Source organism: Lygodium microphyllum, chromosome 13 (assembly GCF_053477565.2).
Source record: "Lygodium microphyllum isolate KBCC chromosome 13, Lygodium_microphyllum_v1.1.10, whole genome shotgun sequence".
NCBI classification, from domain to species: Eukaryota; Viridiplantae; Streptophyta; class Polypodiopsida; order Schizaeales; family Lygodiaceae; genus Lygodium; species Lygodium microphyllum.
In genome coordinates, this window is record NC_141147.1 from 5907793 (window position 1) to 5933350 (window position 25558).

The window sequence follows — 25558 nt, forward strand, 5'->3', positions numbered from 1 at the left end:
CTACTATGGCCAAAAATGCTTTTAGTCACAAGGTTTATTTTAGGGGTTAGATTTCACCACTTCATCGGACCTTATGCCATATGTGTTGGACTTAGAAGAGTTGTGGGACCTTGTTCATAGGCTAAAACCCCAACCAATCCCCCATTGGTCTTTCTATAGGTCGTCCACTCTTGGAAAAGTAGAAATGCTATGGCCATGCATCTTGTTAAGTAAAAAGCATGCATTACACATTGAATCTTCATTAGCTCCATAAGACAGCCCCAAAACTCACAAATTACCAATTTCTATGTCCCATAAGTCAAAACCCTAATTTTCCGAGGATCCGCAGATATCCCTGCACTCAGTTCATCCCTTTTTTAAGGGTGCATCAATCCTCCATGCCCTCTCCAACTGTTGAAGCCCTATTTCCAACCATCAGCCCTCTCCCACCAGCTGCCCAGCCCTTGTGTATTGCTGTCGCACTCTCTCCTGCCCTTGGGGCTCTATTCCCAGCTGACACCCTACTGCTTGGACTCCTCACACAACTGCATTTGTAGCCTGACTGCCATCACCAATCCTGTTGATAACATTTTCTCTCTCATGTTGTGTGCATTTTCAGCAACTACATGCCACCCTGCATCAACACACCTTGCTCAATTGTCACCCAACCCCCAGCTACTACCGATGACCAACTAACTCTGCCTGTGGGTGGTCACACTACTGTGTTTGCCAGATTCAGCCACGAACCTACTGCATTTTGGTTTCGAGCTTACTGCCCTTCCACTTTCAACATCATCCCAATTCTAACCTACAACAAAGACCTCAGGATCCATCTCAAATATACGTATCATCTCACTCTCTAACTACTAGCATTGCTCTGCTTAGCATACTATACATTCTCTCATTTATTTACAACATTGATTCATTCACTTTCAACAGCTCTTTCTTCTCTGTTTGTGTTTTACTTTTTTGTGTTTATTGCATTCTTGTCTAAGTTCTTGTGTTCTAGTCATGTTCATACATTCTGTGTTGTCTCAATGCAAAACCTACTATCGCTTCACATGATATTAGAGCCGTTGCTCTTCTATAAGAGCATCCTACGGTTATCCTAGAGAGCTTGTTTTATGCAAGATAAATGAACAACACATAACCAATTCACAATGTCTCTAACTCCTTCCTCTTGGGAACCCACACTAACCTTTCAAGTATCTCCATCACTAAAGGCCTTGAGGAGACATTATGGCCTCAATAGGAGGGACAACATATCACCACTTTCTTCTTTTTTGTCACATGTAGAGCTCATGACAAAGGAGTTCAATGAATTCTTGCACATCAAATATTCCCACCACACCTCTGGAAGCCTTGCCCATCAATTAGATCCATTGGTAAGGCTTGGCACATCTTCACTCAAGGAGGACATGCTGAATTGGCAATGACTAGTGACCCATCTTCTTCATCACAACTAGGACCAGTGCCAAGTCCATATAACCCTCTTAAATCATATGAAACAAAACTATTTCATGTTTTTTCTTCTGTGTGCAAAATCTCGATCATGAAAGGTTTGATTATGTTAACTTCAATAAAGGAGGCTCTCACCAAAATAAGAAATAGGCTTAACGATTTAATAAAAAATTAACTCTAATTCTAGTATCCCTAGCTCTTGGCATGGTGACCATTGCACTAACAGTGAAGGATTTGGCACCCAATGTACGCAGTGGATATGTGTTGAGCCTATGTGGTACAAGGACACCGAAAAAGAAACAAGGTGCAATGTGAAGTTTGCACCTTAAGTTTAATGATCATTTGAAAGTTTTGCCTAGTACACAGCTCACTTAAGTTATAAAGCATACCCTGAGCTTAAGATTCGTCCAATGAGCAGCTCACTCATGATTAATGGCCAAGTCATTAATTATCCATTAATCAAAACCAAATTAGATTAAAAACTAATTGGTTATTCATTTAGAAAGCTCACCTTCACTATTTGGGATCTCTTTCTCTCTCATTATGGAGCAGCCCAAGTAAAAAACAGCCATTCTTCTCTTCTTTGTTGCGAAAATTGCAGTTTTAAGCCATGAAACATGAGCTGACAGCATGTGTGGATTTGACTGCAACCAATCTCCTCCTCTCAATATTGAAAATCCATTGAGCCTATAACTCCATTCACAACAAAGTATGCTATTGTATTTTTACCCATTTCTCAGCAAAACATGTGATTACAGCACCACATGTTGAGATTCTCTTTTATCCTCTGAGATCTCAAGCCTGGTATACTTTCTATAAGAAATCCCTCTATTTGTGACAGAAGTAGTGTGGGATTGCATGGAAACTATGCAAGACATGAGATTTGTCTAGGCAAATGCTCCATGAAATTCGGTTCAAATATTGGTTGTAACTTTTAGGGTTTGGCAATGTGCATTTTTTATGGATCAATTGTGTGGTGTAAAATCGCTGAAATTCAGCCATTCTATTGCAGGAAATGCTAGGAAAATTAGGGGAATGCAAGGTAATACCTAATTGAATGCACATTGCAGGGATCAAAACAATTGCTCTTTGTTTTTGGACATGAATTGAATGCTGGTTTGTTGTAACAGCAATGCATATTTGATCTGAATTTTCCTACTTTGATGCAAATTAGGCGTGCAAAGGTTAGGGCAAAGCACCGGGATTGATCCATAAACAGGGACGAGACATCATAATGCAAATCAGATTAGTTAGGAACTGAGATTTGCATGTATTACACATTGTTTGCAGCGGGAAGCGATTGGGGGGGGGGGGGGGGGGGGGGGGGGGGGGGTGCGGGCACAGATTTGCACATCCAATGTCACTTTTACATGTCAGTTGGACTAAGAACATGTATTCTTATGCATTACACTTGTTAGTGTGAATGGACAGATTTATCGTGCATTTGGTGAAGGTTGGCAAGAGCAATAGAGGACACCACATTGGAGACAAGTTTACGCTGATTCAAGAGCAAGGCACATGGGAATCACTAGTATCAAGAAAGTCCTAGTTTGTGACAACAAGTCACTTCTAATTTGTGCAAGGTTTGAATAATGATCAAGAAATATCAAAAGCAGCACCAATCTTTGAGGCCCATCATGTATCGTTTACCATGGTTGATTATTCTAACTTGCCTGTTCAGTGAGTACTTTGTTTACTAGCTAATTTATTTCATGTGTGTGCAAGTTATTTCCTCATCCCTATCCTTCAGATTTTTTCTGAAGGCTGGTTTCAAGGCTATAGACACATACATACATCTACAAATATACTTGGCACTATCTCCTCTGTTTCTTCTAAAGCATCAAGCCGGTCTCTTTTCTCAATTCTCTTTCCTTTGCTTTCAATAGCTTAGGATTAAATGATTGGGATCATCTATTTCAAATCCTAGTACTTTTCCTTTTTCCACACCCTTACTAGCTACCCACAAGTGAATGCCACTCTACACCCAGGTACATCATTAGGGAAACACTACCCATTAGCATTGTGCCTTGCACACACCCATAAGTGAGCACATCTGTCTATCATGGGATGATTCTATTGTATATTTTCCTCGCTCCTCTTGGACATTCACCACCCATTCCATCTGCCTGTCAAACACAAGGGTTTACATCGTCTACTTACGATGCCACGTCACACACTCCATGGGTCACTCCCACATAGGGATTCCCATCATCTACCTATAAATTCCTATCCCTTCTCCTTGGGCTACTCATGTAGCTACCATGCCCATAACCACTTTTGGATCCACTGTGCACATATCACATATGTATGGTAGGCATGTTGAGCTAAAAATGCATTACAAACTAATCAGCTCTTTTAAACAATCCCAAAACTCTGTTCAACGGACGTATTGTCCAAGAGTCGCTTTGCTACCAGTTCGCTCAATGTCATGTCAGCCTCTGCTGCCTGTTCCCTCTCTACATTCGGTCCAGATTTGGCCACTCCAGCTAGGTCTAGCACTCGTCTAGCCTCTTACATATCTGCGTCTTGCTGTAGCCTTCTAGCCCTTTGCTCATGGTTGTAGGCAATTATGCCTTCTAGCGCTCTCTTGATTGCTCTTCTCTCTTTAAATATTACCTGGCTTTCATTAAAAAGAAACGTGTTCCTAGAGAGCATCTGTGTTCCATAAGCAAATCTCTAATTTGGGAGTGTCCTTCTGCATCAATCAGGGCCCTATTTCTAGCTCACAATCCACCTTCACAACAATTGTCCATCTTCACGCAATTGCTATCATGTTATCACCAGCTCTTGTCCAACCATCATCAAATGCAACCAAGTATCTTATAGCACTTGCACTTATTTTCATGTTGCCGCCCTACTACCAGGACACGTGACACAGTTGTGTTTTGCACCAGCCCTATACGGACTACCACGTCAACATTCATTCAAGAGTTCATGGCTTGTGTTTTGAAACTTATTGTTCCACAAGCCGCCCTACTTCAACACACTCCATCCATGACAACTGCCTCCATATTGTTCTCAGCTGCATTAATCTATTTCTAGCCTCCAACGGGTGGTACACGGCTTCATTTACAAAATTTCAGCCTCCAAGAACCTCCATTTTCGTTTCCAGTGTCCCACATTCAACACTTTTTCAACTCTGAATCGTGGTTACAATACTTGGGATTCATATTCCATGGACATCACACTCCAACTACTCTCTTGACCCACTCCCACAAGAGCCACTAGTTGTTAAACAGCTCTGCATGAGCATCTCATACCTTCTTTCCATCATGCATAGCCGTCACGGACATGCCACGATCCAGTGTATGGATTAATTCTTGTTCATGCCATATGAATCCACACCCCATGCAAGCACACCCTTAACAAGACATCCTCAAGCCAACCATGCGAACCCATCCTTGCCATGTTCAATACAGAACCTTCTAGAAGATATGCCATGTCATTGCCTGCATCATCAATGATGTCATCATGGAACATTCTGGATCTTTTGCTCCCCCCCCCCCAACACCTATAAAAGGAGGAGCTTGCTATAGAGCTCAGTCTTGCCAATGCCAATCTTTGGAGCTCAAGGAGTCGAGACCTCCAAGTAAGCAACTTTGAGTTCCAATTCTAGTTCTTTTCTTGTCATGGTATCTAGTCTTGTCTTATCTTCCACTATACTTCCGTTATCTTATCACCTTGTAATCTCGTATTATGAGATCTTGTCTAGTACTATCTTCTATCTTCTTCATCCCCATCGAGGGAGATCTTGTAATTCTACTATCTTGTATCCATACCTATAGTCCCAAGTTATGGGATCCTTCATATCCTATCAAGTCCTGTTGTATATACCTAGGGTCCCCAGTTGAGAGATTTTCCATATTGTGTTAAGTTATCATTGTACCTTGTGCCTTTTCATGGGATTATCTTATAATCCAAATTCTTGTAACAAATCTTGCATCTAATCTAGTCTCTGAAGCACAACCTAGTACTCCCATCACAATAGCAATACTTCATTCACTTCAGAGTTCTCTTCTTTCTCTGTCAATGTTTGTGTTTTTGTGTTTTGCCTATATTGTGCTACTTTCTGAGTTATTGTGTTTTAGTGATCTTCATATTTTCGTATGTTTTCTCTGTGCAAACCTAGCATATCTTCACACGGTTAGAAAGTCCACCATGTTCTTCTAAAGAGTATCGTGTGCTATCACAGAGGCTTCGTTTATGCAAGATACACGAACAATATATAATTGCTTCACGACAACTCAGACAATCCCATCTTTAAATCCTCTAATGCTTTCTCAAGTTGTTGCTACTCCAATCAAGTCTTTATTGAGTGGTGTTGATTTGGAGAACAACGCTCCATCTACAAACTTCTCTTTTAGGGATAATTCACAATGGCCCACATGTTCTTCGTCTCATACTCCACAAGGCACATCTCACTTGGAGCACTCTATTGACAAGACTAATCATCCAAGGCTATCCACTCGGAAAACATCCAAAAGTTCAAATTCTTCACAATCAAGCCTAGTGGGGTAGGTTCGTACAATCCATTTTTAAGTAAGTCTGATATTGTCTATACTCCTTAAAATTAATCTAGAACTGAGATTGTAAGTCACCATGGAAACTAGGGTTGGTATCAGTATGAATTTGAAAGAAACTCTATCTTCAAAGATGTTCCACAAGGTAATCATTCATCCTTTGCTTCATTTGAGTATGACTTTCCTTCTTCCCATTCACATTTGACTTCCCTCGCTTCCTTCCTACTTTCACTTCACAGTTAGATTCCTCTTCTTTTCATTTCGACCCTTTTGGCTCCTAGATATACTGACTTTCCTTAATTTTCATGACATGTAATCTTTTGCTTAACCCAATCAATTTCTAAGTTATGTTTATTTAGCCAAGGCATCCCAAGGATGATTGGATTTGTGGGACTAGATACGACATTAAAGCATACACGAGATTTGAGATCCCCACAAGTTACCATGAGTGGTCACATTTCCTTAGTAATATCTCCAGATGCTAGAGGTCTTCCATCCACGACTTCAATTGTTGCAGGATTGGTCTTTTGGAGTATTGGAATCTGGTATCTATACACAAAGCCATCATCAATGAAACATCCAAAGGCCGCCGAGTCGATTAGGGCTTTGAGGTAAAGGGTCTTTCTCGTGAGGATCATTTGGATTGTGACAAGGAGAGTTTCCATGGGTGTGGCTAGGATCAAGAGACTCTTTCTTATATCAAGGACCAGTTGTACGATCTCATTTACAATCGCACATCCTCATTTTCCTAGGCAAGGATGGTTGCAACAACTCTTGGGATTCTCGCCCTCTTATTTGGGCAATTTAGGGCGATGCGTCCACGTGTTTCACAATATAGGCATAGATGCTTCTCTCTTCGTCTTTGCTTTTATTATGGAGTCAAGGGTTGGAATTTAGTATTATCTATTTGCATTGGTTTAGGCTTGGTTTCTTCTCCGATTGGGTCTCTGATTGGGGTTGGTTTCCATTGGCAAGACCTTAATTCTTCTCGCTTTGTTTGCTTCCTCTCAAACAATCTATTATCACATTGGATCTCGAAAACCCCATCTAAATTGGCTAATAAAATACTCCTCATGCCAAGTGAAGTTACAAATTGATTTCCTAAATTCAAATGCATAAGCAAAGGCAGCGTGGTTACCTTGTCGTAGCTTCCGAAGTTTTGTTTCTGCTTACTGGACCAATGTCTGCATGTCCAAATGTAAAAGTGAGCTCGTAAAGAAATGCCTCATAGTTATGAAGTACATGTCAGATGGGAGAGGATCGAGGTGCAGCTGAAGTGCAGTAGACAGTGTGAGAGTGAGAGACAGAGTTGAGCACGACACCCAATGCTATAGTACTGAATAGAGTGTCTAATGAAAGTACAAATGATAACCCTTATACCTTAGAGTTATAAGGGGCTGTTCACACCCGAACACAGTAAGTGCCCGTAAGTGTGCACCACAAGCACATACAAAATAGTACACATAATCTGGGGGAAAAAACCTCTCCTACCGAGAGTAAAAAGTGCCCCAGTGTCCTAGTGATCACCCGCACACTCCCATATGAGCGTAGGCGTAAGTAAGGCGTGTGAGATACCCAACAAACCCCCCTGGAGTGAAGAGTGATCAAGTGTACAAGGATCATCTGCCACCAAAAGGCGTCAAATTCAAAGCATCGCGAAATGCTTCAAATTTGTCTCGTGGAAGAGCTTTGGTGAAGATGTCTGCCACATTGCTGGTGGTAGGACAGTAGACAAGGCTGATATCACCTGCATGTAGCCTCTCTCTGACAAAGTGGTAGTGAATCTCTATGTGTTTCGTGCGAGCATGAAACACAGGGTTCCGTGCCACTGCAATGGCACTCTGACTGTCAGTATATAAAGGAGTAGGCTCCGTAACAGATACATCCAAATCAGCAAGTAAGCGTCTAAGCCATACGCACTCAACTGCAGTAGTGAAGGCTGCCTTGTACTCAGCTTCACATGACGACGTGGCAACAGTGGATTGTTTCTTGCTAAGCCAAGAAATGCATGACGAGCCAAGAAAGAAACAATTGCCACTAGTGGAGTGACGAGTATCAAAATCACCAGCCCAATCAGAGTCACTGTAAGCATGTAACTGCAGTTGTCCCCCCTTGGCATAAAGCAATCCAAGAGCTCTAGTACCCTGCAAGTAACGAAACACACGCTTCACAGCTTGCCAATGCGACATACGAGGCTGATGCATGTACCTGCTCAAAACTGAAACGGCAAACTGTATGTCTGGCCGAGTGTGGCATAGATAGATGAGACATCCCACTGCTGGAGCATAAGTATGGATATCAAACAAATCACTGTCATCATGTAATGACAGTTTGAGCCCAGGTTCCATGGGTGTACAAACTGGCTTGCAATCCTGTAAGCCAAACTTCTCAAGAAGTTGCCCAATGTACCTTGACTGACATAATCCAATGCCTCTAGCATCATGTACAAACTGGATGCCCAAGTAATAGTGCAAAATACCCAAGTCAGACATGTCAAAAGTTTGCTGTAAATTATTTTGGAATGCTGAAATCTGATCAGCACGTGTTCCAGTGAGCAAAAGGTCGTCTACATATAGACACAAAATCAGCATGGATCCCCCCTCTTTATGTACATAAAGGGTAGACTCAGATGGGCTGTTTACAAACCCCTGACTAAGCAAGAAGGCATCTATCTTTGCGTACCAAGCTCGTGGAGCTTGTTTCAAACCATATAGAGCTTTTTTCAGCTTGCATACTAAATTTTCTGAGCCTTCAACTGCAAAACCAATGGGCTGCTGTACATACACTTCTTCCTGAAGTTCCCCATGTAAGAATGCAGTCTTTATATCCAGCTGATGCACTTTCCAACCAAAATGTGCAGCCAAGGCAATCATAGACCGAATGGTCGTCATACGGGAGGTAGGAGCAAAGGTCTCCTCATAGTCAATGCCCTTTTTCTGTGCGTAGCCTTTAGCTACCAGCCGTGCCTTGTACTTATCTATGGATCCATCTGCATTCCTTTTCAATTTGTAGACCCATTTCGTACCAATGGCACGCTTGCCAACTGGCAAAGACACCAAATCCCAAGTATGATTCTTATGAATAGAATCCAATTCAGCTTGCATGGCTGCCATCCAATGCACACTATGTCGTGCATCCTCAAAACATTCAGGCTCCTCATTATCATGAGTACATGCTGCCATAACAAACTCCATGGAATGTGCTGAATCATGCAGTCGAGTTTGCCTTCGAGTACGACCAGCCAAGGGTGTTTCCAAATGACTATCTCTCATAGTCTGCGTGTACCATCTAGGCACCTGTCTTGCTTCCTGACTGTGTACAAGTTCCTGCTGAATTTCAGTTTCAGCAATGTGCTGATTTACTGCATGTTCCATAGGAGCAGCTGGCTGAACATTAGGTTCATTTGCTGAAGTACCAGCTGAATCACCAAATGTGATGGGCAGCAGCCCTTCAAAGACATCACGGGCAGCCTGATATGTATCAAAACCAGCCAAGGATAATTCTGATTTTTCATCAAATACAACATCCCTGCTGACAAAAACCTTCTTGGTCACGGGATCATAGAGTCTGTAGCCTTTGCTTTCGCTGCTATATCCCATAAAGATGCATTTTACAGCCTTGTTGTCCAACTTCTTTCGAAGTACCTTTGGAATATGGGCATATGCAAGACACCCAAAAGTACGGAAGTGGCCAACAGAAGGTTTGCGGCTGTGCCAAGCCTCAAAAGGTGTGACGGTTTTCAAGGCCTTGGTAGGGCATCTGTTCAAAATGTGGCAAGCGCACATGACGGCTTCCATCCAAAAACTATGAGGCAAACTCTTTGCCTTCAGCATACATCTGGCCATCTCCATGAGTGACCGATTTTTCCTCTCTGCTACCCCATTCTGCTGTGGAGTATATGCAGTAGTGTACTGATGGATAATGCCCTTCTGCTGCAAATAAGAATTCAGCATAGAGGACATGTATTCCCCCCCTCGGTCCGAACGGAGAGTCTTAATCTTGCAACCAGACTGAGTTTCCACAAGTGCACTGAAAGCCAAAAATGCATCATACACTTCTGACTTCTTTTTCAAGCAGTAGACCCAGCACAAACGTGTAAAGTCATCAATAAATGTTACAAAATAGTAACAACCACCCAATGACTGTGTCTGCATGGGCCCACAAACATCCGAATGCACAAGCTGCAATCTGGCTGTTGCTCTAAAAGCAACATCACGGGGAAAAGAGAAACGATGCATTTTCCCCAAAATGCAACCCTCGCATAAATGCTCAGGAGGTCTCTCCAAGAGAGGTAATCCATCCAACATCTGAGTACGCTGTAATAGCATCAAGCTGCCATAGTTTACATGCCCCAAACGAGCATGCCATAACTCTGCCTCTAACATAGCAGGAGTAAGAGTGGATGTCAAATATGCAGACTGATCTACCGAAAGAGCATCCAACTCATATAACCCATGACACAGAGAACCTGTCAAGACCAATGTCATGTGTTCCTTGTCACGGACCATGCAACGGTCATCATCAAAGGTGACCTGCAAACCACAACGTGCCATAGAAGAAATGGAAAGCAGATTCTTCTTAATGCCAGGCACATACAAAGCATCCTGTAGGCGGAGAATAGAGCCATCAATGGCTGTAAGCTGAATCTCCCCAATACCACGAACAGGGTATGATGCATTATTAGCACACTGAACAGACTTCCCAACGGGAGGTGCACCAAGAGAAGCAAACAAATCTCTACGAGATGTGATATGCCGTGAAGCACCACTGTCAAAGAACCAAGTGTCAGCATCTTCTGTAGAGCTAAATGCTCTATCAGCCCAAGAGACATCATAACTGCAAGTGTAAAAACAATAGTCCCTGTCTGCAACAAAGGACGCGGACTCACTAGCAGTGGAAGGAGCTGCAGAAACAGACATCTCTGACTCCTTCTTCTTCTCTTTGGCGATGCGCTTCCTGCACTCAGTGATGTAGTGGCCAGGCTTCTTGCAGTAATGGCATTTTCCCTTCTTGGCTTGCGTGCCCCCCTGTTTCTGACTTGTCTGTGAAGTGTTACTACTACCAGAACTCTGCGAAGCATTTTTCCCTTGGCTGTTTTTACCCTTCTGCCTTGACATAAAAGCCTGCTCATAGGCTATACCATCCACACCACTGTTCCGTCTAGTTTGTTCCTCCTCTAGAAGCAAACTGACAAGCTGAATGAAAGTGATGGGCTCTTTCGAAATCCTCATAGTGAGGTTCAAGGCAGTATGAAAAGCCAAGTAGGAGGGAGGCAGTGAATTCAATGTCGTAGAAATCAGCTGCGCATCTGAGTAGTACTCATCCACATTCATGAGTTGCTCCCGCAAGTCCTGAATTTTGTTGAGATGATCCTGCATAGAATCACCCTCATTCATCTTTAGAGTCTCTAGCTCTTTCTTCAAGAAAGAGATGCGAGTCTCATTCTTTCCTGCAAACATCTGCTCCAATGTCAACCAAGCTTCTTGTGAAAAAGCTGCTGAACGAATATGAGGAATGATAGAACGCTGAACTGCCAATGCAATCAGCGACATAGCCTGTGCATCCCGTGTATCCCAAGTTTTCTGAGCTGCAGATCTTGGGGGAAGTGGTTGAGCGGGGTGAGGTGGGGGGGGCTGAGGTTGCCCTCTTGCACGTCCTCCTGGAGGAGGAGTAGCGGGAGCCACAACTCCCGGTCGTGCTTCCTCTCCACTGACATAATCCCACAAATTTTTTGCCACTAATACATTCTTCATCATGAAAGACCAAAGGGAATAATTGTTCCCATCCAATCGGTCTTCCTTGGACACATAGGTGAATACATCTCCTCCCTGATTTGCCATTATTTCCCAAAAGGTAATAGAGCAATGTCAATGCAGTACGGGCTGGAAATCTGCAAATTTCCAGAAATTGCAGCAAACACAAGTCTGCAATTAATGTGCAAAGGGTACTCTGTAAAAAAAAAAACTGTCACTGATGCACGCTTTCCAAGGTGCAATTAGTGCTCAGCAGCACTAAAACATCAAAAGCCCCAAAATTTTCTGCCCAAAATTTCTGTCACAAATGTCTGTTACAAAAGCCCCAAAATGTGCATTCAATGTGTCACAGACAGACACAGCACGTTTCCCAATGCTGAAAACTGAACCTGCTGTTAAGCACGTTTCCCAATGCTGAACCTGAACCTGTTGCACGAACTCCTGTGTAAAAGAAAAGTGCAGAATGTTACCTCTGCGTGTTGACGACGGGCACGATTCCCGAGATAATGACTGCTGGGTACAGTCGGACTGACGCACAGGTACAGGCGTGCAGGTCCAGTGACACGCGCAGGCAGGACTGGGCGCACGCTGGGCAGAGGAGGCGGTACCCAGGACTGGGTGGTGGAAACAGGTGGCGCGCTGGCAGCTGGAGCTGACGGCACAGTCTAGCTCAGCGCAGGGAGGCTGCGCAGGCAGACTGACAGGCGAAGGGGCACGCTGGGCAGACACAGGGCAGAGGACACGCTGGGCAGAGGTGGCAGCACGCAGGTACAGGTGGCGCGCTGTGCAGGACACGCACAGGTACAGGCGGCTGGGGCAGAACTGGCGGGGGCTGGCTGAACTGGAGTGGGCTGCAGACTGCAGACTGAAGACTGCTCTGAGCTGAGCTCTGATACCAAATGTCAGATGGGAGAGGATCGAGGTGCAGCTGAAGTGCAGTAGACAGTGTGAGAGTGAGAGACAGAGTTGAGCACGACACCCAATGCTATAGTACTGAATAGAGTGTCTAATGAAAGTACAAATGATAACCCTTATACCTTAGAGTTATAAGGGGCTGTTCACACCCGAACACAGTAAGTGCCCGTAAGTGTGCACCACAAGCACATACAAAATAGTACACATAATCTGGGGGAAAAAACCTCTCCTACCGAGAGTAAAAAGTGCCCCAGTGTCCTAGTGATCACCCGCACACTCCCATATGAGCGTAGGCGTAAGTAAGGCGTGTGAGATACCCAACAGTACACACATTATTTTCCAAGATTGGGGTGAACCATGATAAAGCTTGACCACAAAGTAAAGTCCCAATGAATCCCACCGTAGAAGCATCATTTGGATACCTATCCAGTCGCATGCGGATATAGAGCTTTGTTGGGTATTTCACTTGCGTCTCACTTACGCCTACGCTCACATAGGAGTGTCGATGATCAATAGGACACTGGAGCACTTTTTACTCTCGGTACGAGAGGTTTTTTCCCCCAGACTTATTGTCTTATTTCGTATGTGCTTATATCACTCACTCATGGGCACTTATCATGTTCGGGTGTGAACACCCCCTACAACCCTAAGGTTTAAGGGTTGCACCTTGTACTTTCAATCTACACTCTTTCAAACTATTGCATTGGGTGTCGTGCTTCACTCTTACATTGTCTACTGCACTCTAAGTTGAGCTTTGATCCTCTCTCCATCTCACATTTGGTATCAAAGCTTTGACTCTGTTCAACTCAACTCAGCTTTTCCTTAGGTTCAGCTTTGCTCCCAGCACTTGCAGAGTTCCGCCCTATGGTGCTTATTCTGTAGTCTCTCAGCTAGCACCAGTCAGCAACGGAGCCCGTCACCTCGTCCTGCACCCGCCAAGCCGCTGCTTACTTTGCCCACTCAAACTGCCCGCTAGCGTATTGCGCCATGTCCATCCACTGGCTTGCCCGTACGTGCAGGTCGTCCTACATCCGCCAGGCCCTCCGCCCCGCCCCGCCAACTGCGTCAAACAGCGCAAAAGCTTCATCTATGCTTCCTGCGCCTGAAAGAGCCATCCGCCGTCTGTTGTACGCCTACCCCCTAGCCATCGTACCTGTGCTCCGCCAATGCTCCAAGTCCTCACCCAGAGTTGTCTGGTCCCTGCATCGCAACCTGCTCCATGTACTTGCGTTGCCTGTCCCTACTTGCACCTGTACTTGCGCCTGCAACTATACCTGTGCCCGTCTCTACTCAGCTACTCGCCATCTCGCCAGAAGGAACCCCTGCAGCAATACCAACGCCTATGGCCATCAACTTGAGTAATCGACTGATATCACAAGTATTTTTTTTTTAAATTGCCTTTTCATTCCAGAATTTATCTCTAGACAAGAGGGCTTCAGGCACAGAATTGTGAGTACGTGTTTGGGACACGGTCAATGAAAATTTCTGACCAAATTTATCAAAAATTTTGGGGCTTTTGGCTTTTTTGCGGACATTTGCACATGTATTGCAATCTCAGTCAGTGATACACTATTTTGAACAAATTTGGGGAAAGAAATTTTGGGGATTTTGCTCATATAGTGTTGCTGAACACTAATTGCATCTTGGACTGCGTACATTAAAGACAGTTTTGACAGAGTGCACCTAAGTGTACTAATTTCAGCAAGTAATTTGCTGTAATTTTTGGAAATTTTGACATTTCCTAAATTTGTAATTTGCTGTAATTTGGTCCAGCTTGGACATTGCACTTTTGCTTCTTTTGGTAATTGATTATCATGGCAAATCAAGGAGGAGATGTCTTTACCTATGTATCCAAGGAGGACAGATTTGATGGTAACAACTACTCACTTTGGTCCTTCATGATGAAAACTGTGCTTGTGGCAAAAAATCTTTGGGATTATGTCAGTGGAGAAGAACTTAGGCTCGGAGTTGTGGCTCCAGCTACTCCTCCTCCAGGAGGACGTGGACAGCCAGCACCTCAGCTTGCTCCACTTCGGCCACTTCTCCAAAGATCAACAGCTGAAAAAGCATGGGATACACGAGATGCACAGCCTTTGTCCTTGATTGCATTGGCAATTCAGCAGTCCATCATTGCTCACATTCATTTTGCAACTTCTTCACAAGAAGCTTGGCTAACTTTAGAGCAGATGTTTGCAAGTAAGAATGAGACTCTTATCTCTTTCTTAAAAACAGCTAGAGACATTCAAAATGGATGAGGATGATTCTATTCAGGATCACTTGAACAAAATTAAGGACTTCCGTGAGCAACTCATGAATGTTGATGAGTACTAATTCAAATGCACAGATGATATCTACCACATTGAACCCATTATCTCGTTCATACTTGGCTTTTCATACGGCCTTAAACCTCACCATGAGGGTTCTCGCACTCACGTTTGTTCAATTAGTCAATTTTCTTCTAGAAGAGGAGCAAACAAAAAGAAATAGTGGTGTGGATATCATAGCCTCTAAGCAGACTTTTATGGCTAGACAAAAGAGCAAAGGCAACCAAGTAAAGAATGCTCCGCAGAGCTCTGGGACTTCAAACACCTCACAGGGAACTAAACAAGGTGGCACAAAAGCCAAAAAGAACAAATGTCATTATTGCAAGAAGCCAGGCCTCTACATCACTGAGTGTAGAAAGCGCATTGCCAAGGAGAAAAAAAAGGAATCATGAATGTCAGTTTCTGATGCTCCTTTCACTACTATTGAGTCTGCGTCCTTTGTTGCCAACAGGGACTATTGCTTTTACACATGCAGTATGACACATCTTGGGCTGATTAAGCTTTTAGCTCTACTGAGAATGCAAGCACTTCGTTCTTTGACAATGGTGCTTCTAGGCACATCACATCTTGCAAAGATGTATTTGCTTCTGTTGGTGCAGCTCCAGTTGGCAAGTCTGTACAGTGTGCCCACAAAGCGTCATACCCTGTTAGAGGTATTAGGGAGATTGTGCTTACAGCCACTGATGGCTCCATTCTGTGCTTACAAGATGCTTTGTTTGTGCCAGGCATAAAGAAAAATCTGCTCTCTATTTCTTCTTTGGCGCGTTGTGCATTGTAGGACACATTTGATGATAACAGATGCATAGTGAGACACAAAGAACACATGACTTTGATCTTGATTGGCACTTTATGTCATGGGTTATATGAGTTGGATGCTCTTTCAGTTGATCAGTCAGCGTACCTCGCATCCACTCTTACTCCTTCTATGATACAAGCAGAGTTATCACATGCTCGGATGGGGCATGTGAACTTTGGTAGCTTGATGCTCTTAGAGCGTACACAAATGCTAGATGGATTACCTCTCTTGGAGAGACCTCCTGAGTATTTGTGCGAATGATGTATTTTGGGAAAAATGCATCGGATTTCGTTTCCCCATCATATTGTTTTTAGAGCCACAGCCAGGATACATTTAGTGCATTCAGATGTATGTGGGCCTATGCAGACAAAGTCATTAGGAGGATGTTACTATTTTGTGACTTTTATTGATGACTTTACATGATTCTGCTGGGTCTATTCTTTGATAAAAAAGTCAGAAGTATATGATGCATTCTTGGCTTTTGTTGCACTTGCTGAGAACCAATCTGGTTGTAAAATTAACACTCTCCATTCGGACCGAGGAGGGGAATACATATCCTCTATGTAAATATCTTTTTTGAAGCAGAAGGGCATTGTCCATCAGTACACTACTGCTTATACTCCACAGCAGAATAGGGTTGCACAGAGGAAGCATCGGTCACTCATGGAGATGGCCAGATGTATGCTGAAAGAAAAGACGCTTGCTACAAAATTTCTCGATGGAAGCCCTCATGTGTGCTTGCCATGTTTTGAACAAATGCCCCACCGAAGCATTAAATAAAATTACACCTTTTGAGACTTGGAACAGTCGCAAACCTTCTGTTGGACACTTCCATACCTTTGGGTGTCTTGCATATGCACACATTCCATGGCTCCTCAGAAAAAAGTTAGATAACAAGGCTACGAAATGCATTTTTGTGGGATATAGTAGAGAAAGCAAAGGCTACAGACTATATGATCCTGTCTCTAAAAAGGTGCTTGTCAATAGGGATGTACTATTTGATGAAAAATTAGAATTGTCCCTTGCTGGTTTAGATACATGTCAAGCTGCCCGTGATGTATTTGAAGGGCTGCTGCCCATTACATTTGATTCACCTAGAGTTTCAGCAAGTGAACTCAATTTTGAGCCAGCTGCTCCATTGGAAAATGCAGAAAATCAGCCATTGGCTGATCTGAATATTCAGCAAAGTGCTGAAACTGAAATTCAGTAAGAGCTTATGCACAGTCAGGAGGCCAAACAAATGCCTAGATGGTATTTACAAACCATGAAAGATAGTCATCTGGATGCACCCATGGCTGGTCGTACTAGAAGGCAAGCTTGTATGCATGATACTGCGCATAGCATGGAGTTTGTTATGGCAGCAAGCACACTTGATGATGAGGATCTTGAATGCTTTGAGGATGCACATACCATGGAGTTTGCAAGCTGAAAAAGCCTTTATATGGTTTGAAACAAGCTCCAAGACCTTGGTATGCAAAGATAGATACTTTTCTACTTAGCCAAGGGTTCATAAACAGCTCATCTGAGTCTACCCTTTACGTATGTAAAGAGGGGGGACCCATGCTGATCATTTGTCTATATGTTGAAGATCTCTTGCTTCCCGGGATACATGCTGATCAAATTTCAGCATTCAAGAGAAATTTGCAGCAAACTTTTGACATGCCAAACTTGGGGTCTTTGCATTATTACTTGGGCATTCAGTTCATACATGATGCTAGAGGTATTGGTTTATCACAGTCAAGGTACATTGGTAAACTTCTTGAGAAGTTTGGCTTATAGGATTGCAAGCCAGTCGGGACACCAATGGAACCTGGACTAAAATTGTCATTACATGATGACAGTGATTTGTTTCATATACACACATATGCTCCAGTAGTTGCATGTCTTATTTACCTATGCAACACTAGGTTGGATGTACAGTTTGCAGTTTCACTCCTGAGAAGATATATGCATCATCCAAGGGTTCATAAACAGCTCATCTGAGTCTACCCTTTACGTATGTAAAGAGGGGGGATCCATGCTAATCATTTGTCTATATGATGATGATCTCTTGCTTACAGGGACACATGCTGATCAAATTTCAGCATTCAAACAAAATTTCCACCAAACTTTTGACATGTTAGACTTGGGGTCTTTCCATTATTACTTGGGCATTCTATTCATACATGATGCTAGAGGTATTGGTTTATCACAGTCAAGATACATTGGTAAACTTCTTGAGAAGTTAGGCTTACAAGATTGCAAGCCAGTCTCTACACCAATGGAACCTGGACTAAAGCTATCATTACATGATGACAGTGATCTGTTTGATATACACACATATGCTCCAACAATTGGATGTCTTATTTACCTATGCAACACTAGGTCGGACATACAGTTTGCAGTTTCAGCCCTGAACAAATATATGCATCAGCCAGGCATGTCACATTGGCAAGCTATTAAGCGTGTCTTTCTTTATTTGCAGGGTACTAGAGCTCTTGGATTGCTTTATACCAAGGGGGGACCACTACAGTTACATGCTTACAGTGATTCTCATGGGCCTGGTGATTATGATTTACGTCAGGCCACTAGTGGCAATTATTTCTTTCTTGACTCATCTTGCATATCTTAGCTTAGCAAGAAACAATTCACTATTGTTATATCGTCATGTGAGGCCGAATACAAGGCAGCTTTCACTACCACAGTTGAATGCGTATGGATTAGACGCTTGCTAGCTGATCCGGATGTATTTGTTACGAAGCCTACTCCTTTGTTCACTGACAGTCAAAGTGCCATTGTAGTGGCGCGGAACCCAATGTTTCATGCATGCACGAAACACATTGAGATACATTATCACTTTGTCAAAGAGAGGCTACATGCAAGTGATATCAGCCTTGTCTATTGTCCTACCACCAGTAATGTGGCAGGTATCTTCACCAAAGCTCTTCCTCTTGACAAATTTGAAGCATTTTGCAATGCTTTAAATTTGATCTCCTTATTATGCTAAGAAATGCACTTAGCCACTTGAACAGCCCCAAAGCATGCTTATTTGAGGCTTATTTTAGGCAAAACCCTAAAATGGGAAGCGGATCGAGAGAGTTAAGTGGGAGAGGATCTAGAATCCTAATTTTCTATAAATAGGCAGCCAGCCCTCTACTCTTCTCTAATCTCGTTTTTGCAGATTTCAGGTGTTTCAGCTTGCTTCCCACACCCCGTTCACGGAGGTCATCTCAGCCGAAGTTGTCCATTGCTGTCTCTATCAGTTGGCGCCTGATTTCCAGCCCTCTTCACGCAGTTTGGAGCTGATTCCAGCCAGGCGACTGCTATTCTTGTGCAAACCTGCTGCCATACAGCCTGCCACATCATAAGTCCTGCTACCTGCGTTTCTAATCTTTCTCTCTCCTGTAGCCAGGCTGTCCTGCCTATGTTTTTTGTCTCTCTCTCTCCTGCAGGCTGTCCTGCCTGCGTTTTTAGTCTTTCTCTCTCCTCACTACTGTCTGCATCAAATCCAGCTTCTCACTACTGCGTTTGCTGGTGTTCGACATCCAAAGGCTGCCTTGCTACGAATTGGAATCCATTTAGAGTACGACACACTCTCCAGCTCATTACCCTTACCCTGATCCTTGAGATACAAGAGTTCGAGGCACAGTATTCATTCACTGAATAGTGTGTTTGCTGCATGAGCATCGTTCATTGTCTCTGAGTTACCCTAACCCTAACTATATTCTTTATCAGTCTGTGCTTTGTCGTACAGTTTTCATTTATGTTTCTGTGTTAGGGCATTTCTTTGTACTCCTTTGATGGCAAATGATCCTTGTACTCTTGATCACTCTTCACTCTAAGGGGGGTTTGTTGGATATTTCACTTACGCCTCATGCCTACGCTCACATAGGAGTGTCGGTGATCAAGACACAGGGGCGCTTTTTACTCTCGGTACGAGAGGTTTTTTTCCCCAGACTTATTGTCTTATTTTGTATGTGCTTATGTCACATACTTACGGACACTTATCGTGTTCGGGTGTGAACACCCCCCTACAACCCTAAGGTTTAAGGGCTGTACCTTATACTTTCAATCTACACTCTTTCACTCTATTGCATTGGGTATCGTGCTTCACTCTTACATTGTCTACTGCACTCTGAGCTGAGCTTCGATCCTCTCTCCATCACACAAGCTTGACTTGTTGCAAGAATCCCCTAAACTTCGAAAGGTCACCATTGAACTTCTCTAGCATCCTGATCTTGGATTCTCTTGTTCGAGGTTGATAAACACACAGCATCATCTGATCACTTCCTCTGTTGTTCTGCAAGTCTCGTATCTGGTCTTGCATCTCTTGCAACGCAGGGCCTAGATGCATAGGGTGTCCTATTTGAAGTTGCGCTTATCATTCATTCAATTCTTGAGATAGAAGTGTCAAGGGACTTGTATACAAGCCCAAGTTTATTCAAGGTAATAGAAACCAAGTTATCATCATCAAAAGATGTATTAATCAAAGAAAGATCCTCTTCAATCTGTTTTATCTCCACAACATAGGCACTAACGCTCCAATTTTGCGCCATGCACCATGTAACCTTTGCTTCAACCGTATCCTTCTTGGCTCCAGGCAAGTGTCATACTTCTTCTTAATGATCTCCTATGCATGCTCACATGTACTAGATTTCTTAATCTACGAGATCAAGGTCTCTGAAATGCATATGAATACCCAATGTAAAATGTTCCTATTTTTATTTATCTGATCTTTATAAGCCTTCTATTCCTCCATCAGCTCATCAAGGACCTCAAGACAAGCATCATCACCTCTTATAACATCCCATAGATCTCTTCCCATCAGAAAATTTTGCATACAATACAACCACACACTATAGTTGTCTTTTGTCAACTTGTCATGAAAAATCTGAGTGATTTGTGCCATTTCTAACATGATGACTACTGCAATTTCAAAGAACCAACAATATACAGTGTGTCAAATCAATGTTCAAGAATATGAATCAAACCCAAGCATCAACATTTCCAAGACTGAAAACATTAAAAACGTCTTTAAAAATACATGTAAATTAGATTCCAATGATATCGTTGTCATTCATGTGTCCAACTGCCAAATACATCAATACATCATGTCCACATGTCATGGATTTACTATCTAGCAAGAAACACTCAGTTCGGAGCTCAAATGGTGTCCCTATGGCCCAAAATGCATCAAAATACGAGCAAAAAAATGACAATTTTGCCTACTTCTTTGCAAAATTTGTCCTAGAAATGAAGTCCAGACCAATGTCAAAGCACAATAATTTTTCTAGAGTTTTTTGGAAATTTTTTGGGCTCCAAACAGCCACCCGCAACTTGCATAGAAACAGCCCTTTTTCCTCGAAACAACTAGTTTGAACCTCTGCAGTGTGAGGACACAGCTGTGAACCAATTCAGTGTTAACTTGTTCAGCCGAAGCAAATGTGAAAGAAACCTCCCAATCATCAAATTCAATGATTACTCCAATGTGAAGAAAGGTGAAGAACCAGTTTGCCTTGTGCCAATATGAAAAGAATTTACTTCAAGGGGTACCCTAGCCTTTAATAAAGGCTATGCCTTAAAAACAAAACATATCGTGAACAAGGCGGCAGATATTGCTGCCACCACTCTGACTTGACAGACCTTCGGGCCATTTTGACAGGCCGTAAATTTGACGGTCACATCCTCTTGTCCTTCAATTGGGCATAGAGCTTGAAGCTCTCTAATCAATGAAAAGATCTCTAAAATCTTCTCTCTGTCTATGGCAATTAAACCGCTTGTTTATTCTTTCCAAGCAAGCCCTATGCTTCAATTCAAGCTATCATTGTGCTTCCAAGCTCAAGCAAGCCCCCAACTCAAGCAGGCCATGAGCTTAAGCAGCCCCCGTGCTTCTAGGTACAATACATAGACCAATTTCCTTTTGAAAATGAACTACAACCATGCTGTAATACATTGCTTTGTAGCCTTCAATGGCTTCCCGAATGCATACAAAGTGAGCAATAAAGTCCCCCAAATCCGAGCTACAATGGCTCTTCCAATCTATACACCTGATGTACTTGAATTTGGGCTCATTAGTGAAGGATTAGTACCGCTATTAATGGTGGACAACAAGCATTGAGCCTGATGTAGACCTTGATTCGACGTGCTCCTCAATCCAATTTTTCACTCCCGCACTCCCACTCTGGTACCAACTCAAAAGACTCAAGATAAACGCGCCAGGGAAGGGAGACAGCACAAGATATGGAGGCTCAATCCATCTCCTTCTTCTTCTTCTTCTTCTTCTTCTTCTTCTTCTTCTTTATTGCACACTAACTGAGTATCTTCCAAAGAGGATAGATACTGTGACTATTAGGTCACTTTACACATAGCCTCACTTTATTTCATACCAGCATAGGATATAGACTTAGCCTATGTCATACTTCTTAACATCCTCCAGATCAGTATATTCAGGCCTTCATCAGATCCCTCAAGCCACAGTTCAAGAGAAAAGGAACCATTGACCATCACAAGCACTGGTCTTAAATAAATGAACAGCAAGTAATGCTTGAGCTTAATGTAGCAAAAACGCCAACCATTTTAGCATGCATTATTAAGCTTAAGATACAAACTTGCATTAACTTGAAGTGGCATGTTAAGTTTAAGTTGAGAGTCAAACCCACCTCAGTTCTCATATCAATGCCATAAATGCAATATACATTCTTCAATGGCGGACGTTCCCAAGGCGTCAAAGGATTTAAGATTGGATCATCCAAAAAGTATCTACAAAATAAAGCTTAAGAACCATGTTAGGAAAAACTGTTCTGTAAAATTCACATGGATTTCTTAATTTAAGCCAGAATATTTTAGTGTTCATTTTATTTAAGAGGTGCAATAAAATAATGAGACTTCTGTACTTATGTAAAGCTTAAGAACCATGTTAGGAAAAAAGGTTCTGTAAAATTCACATGGATTTCCTAGTTTAAGCCAGAATATTTTAGTGTTCATTTTATTTAAGAGGTGCAATAAGATATTGAGACTCTGTACTTATGTAAATCTCTCTGCATCATTCAGAAAGCAATGCAATACTCCAGCCAATTTTTCAAAAAGGAATTTTGAAAGTTTAGACAGCAAGACTATGAAAAAGACCGTAAGCTTGGTTAATAATTCTATATTCAACTATGAATGGGAATGGTTCAAAACAAATCTCCCTTCATTTATATTGTAGATGAGTTAAAATGAAGCAAAATCGGCATTGAAAAAAATGGGAACTCCTAACTTGATCTGGACTCGCAACAAAAACTCCTTTCTTGGGGTTCTTCGTCAAACTATGGCATTGACTTATATTATATCAATGGAATGCTGAAACTCCTATGTTGACGTGGAAACACTTAGTGTTTTTTGTGAAACTATCGCATTGAATTATAGTACATCAATGTGCAAAGATAGCTATATTGGGGTCAACATAGCCAAAGCCACAAACATTCAAAAAGAAAGATTGCTTGCTTTGATCACTATCATGAGGTCTATAGGACACTGCAAAGGTCTCCCAAAGAAAGTAAATGTATCAACAATAATATCACTGTAGACCATAATACAAGACTTCCAAATGGTCAAAAATGTCTGAAATCTCATCTAAGTAAAAATATGAGCATGTGCCCTCAAAGCACAAGTACAATAAATATCCAAACTGTTTTCCAAATTTATGAGAAGGAAAATACACCCTTTAATAACCCAAAATTATATCTATCAGTTACAACTGTAAGGGCAGAACCAATGTGTAAACATTTAAGTTGAAGCCATACAACATGCACAAACAGAATTTGCAATTCTTCTCTAAGCAAGGACAACACTAGATGGCAAAACCCCAACCAAGCATCTCCATAAGGTAAGAAGCAATTTAAGAGAGTGTTTACATTTCCTTTGAATGTTTTCTCTACCACTTCATGACTTATCCAAATGCCAGCATGTTCACATGATCCTTTATCCAAGGTGAAGGAAGGAGATGTCAGCATATAGATCTAGCAAACATCAATCTCAAAGACGCCCACTAGCTGATGAAACATGCTGCAAACAAAAAACTCTCATGAAAAATCTATACAGTACGGATTAGCATTGCAAAAGGTGTCTGGTTACCCATTGTAAACCATCATATGCTATCTGGTCAAACCTGGTGGTCTTACCCTCACTCCTATCACTGTCTAACAAATGACAAATTATTTGCTTTGTCAATATCTGTGGTAAGGATGACTGTTGTGCTTATCCAACAACTCAAATGTGAATTATTTTGCACAAAGTACTTCTGCTCATGATATGATATCGATTGATTGCACAAGATTTAGGCCCTAAGGTAAGATTAGTGGCCGAATTGCCTATTCATTGGTTTTTGCACTTCCTGAAGTCACTTTTGATTTCACTGCAAGCTCAATTAATGTTCTCTAACATGTATGTGATTGGGTACAACTGCACTGCAATTGCAGATCAATTATTGCAGACATTCGATCCACAACAGCCTTGCAAGGTCCATATAGACACTATTGGATTATATCATAGGTGCCACCTGTTTCAACACGGTTGACATATCACATTTGAGTACCGTGTTTTGGTACCCCAATGCACTATACCACCGATAAAAAAGAATCATGTCCGTCATCCACGCACCTAAAGTTAGGCATCCTTGTTTCTATGATGCCCAATTCCTTTTACAGATGACCCAATTTTCTTTAATATCTCCTCAAGTAGACCAATCTCCTCCATAGCCAGAAGGTAATGCACACAGAACTCATCTTAGTGTTTGATTGTGGCACATGCTACTATAAGCATGCAACTAATCAAGTTGCTGATGCTGTTAGTAGCACCTTTGAGATCTGTCTTATTCTTTTCCAAAAACCCCAACTGACTCCTATCTTTCTCTCATGGAGCATTGCCAATTAGATCCTCATTTCATTTAGATTTAGCAACTAGTCCAAGATAATACCTTTATCCCATAGAGCTTAGGGAATTCAGAGTCCCATAAACTGGCTTCTGAGAGAAAGATACTGCTAAAGTACTTCATCGATAGTGGACTACTTTCAGTAAAGGTAAGCATGGGTACTGTCTTATAAGCATATCCTTTTGAAGTTATAAGGATATCTAGAAGAAAATTTTTAATGCGCACCTCAATGCACCCCAATGTTGGACACCAATGACTTTGGCATACACCAAGCTTTAGCCTTGGATGGCCTGTACTTTTGCTGGCAGCCCAACAAATCCTTTATGCATGAAGTTTGCACAAGTTTCCATGGCGTCAGACCAACAAGCTGAATGGCGTAAGCACGTAACACCATTCCACCTCAGTGCACTTGCATATCCATGGGGCATTGTAGGGATTGCCAATTAAAGCCATGGTCATGATGCTTTGCTCTTTCTGCCCAAGTTCTGATTGACGAAGTGCCATAGATGGCCCATCTCATTTTTACAAAAACAAACCATGCCAAGCATGCTTGGAGACCCGCTTGTTACATAATTTGCTCAACGAGATCATCAATGTCTGTGTTTCTTAGCTCAATGTCCATTTCCAGCGAAATAACATACATACTGGAGTCTTGCTTCTTTCTATCATCCATGGAGCATCTTGAGATCTGTTGATAGACCTAAATGGTCACAATTTGAAGAATATGCATCAACCATATGTCTCCTATTATCAATCTGATTCAAAGCATTATGCCCCAGACTAGATTGAGTTCGCTTACAACAATTTCAGCTTTTGGCCATCAGATATAGCCCACTCTCAATGATATACGGTTATAAGCCAAGACCACCAGGTTGCCTCAGGACTCAAAGGAGTGACAATGCAATCATGCTCAAGTTTCTACA

At 42.3% G+C, this 25558-nt stretch overlaps 1 protein-coding gene across 2 annotated transcripts in view; it reads right to left on the minus strand.

Moving 5' to 3' along the window:
• PSAT1 (phospholipid sterol acyl transferase 1) overlaps positions 1 to 25558 on the minus strand; it is a 259587-nt gene that overhangs the window by 102461 nt on the left and 131568 nt on the right. For both annotated transcript variants that reach the window (XM_087690727.1, XM_087690728.1), the window contains exon 8: positions 22387 to 22486. In XM_087690727.1, coding sequence (XP_087546853.1) covers positions 22387 to 22486 — 100 coding nt within the window. The remainder of the gene's footprint in view (positions 1 to 22386; positions 22487 to 25558) is intronic.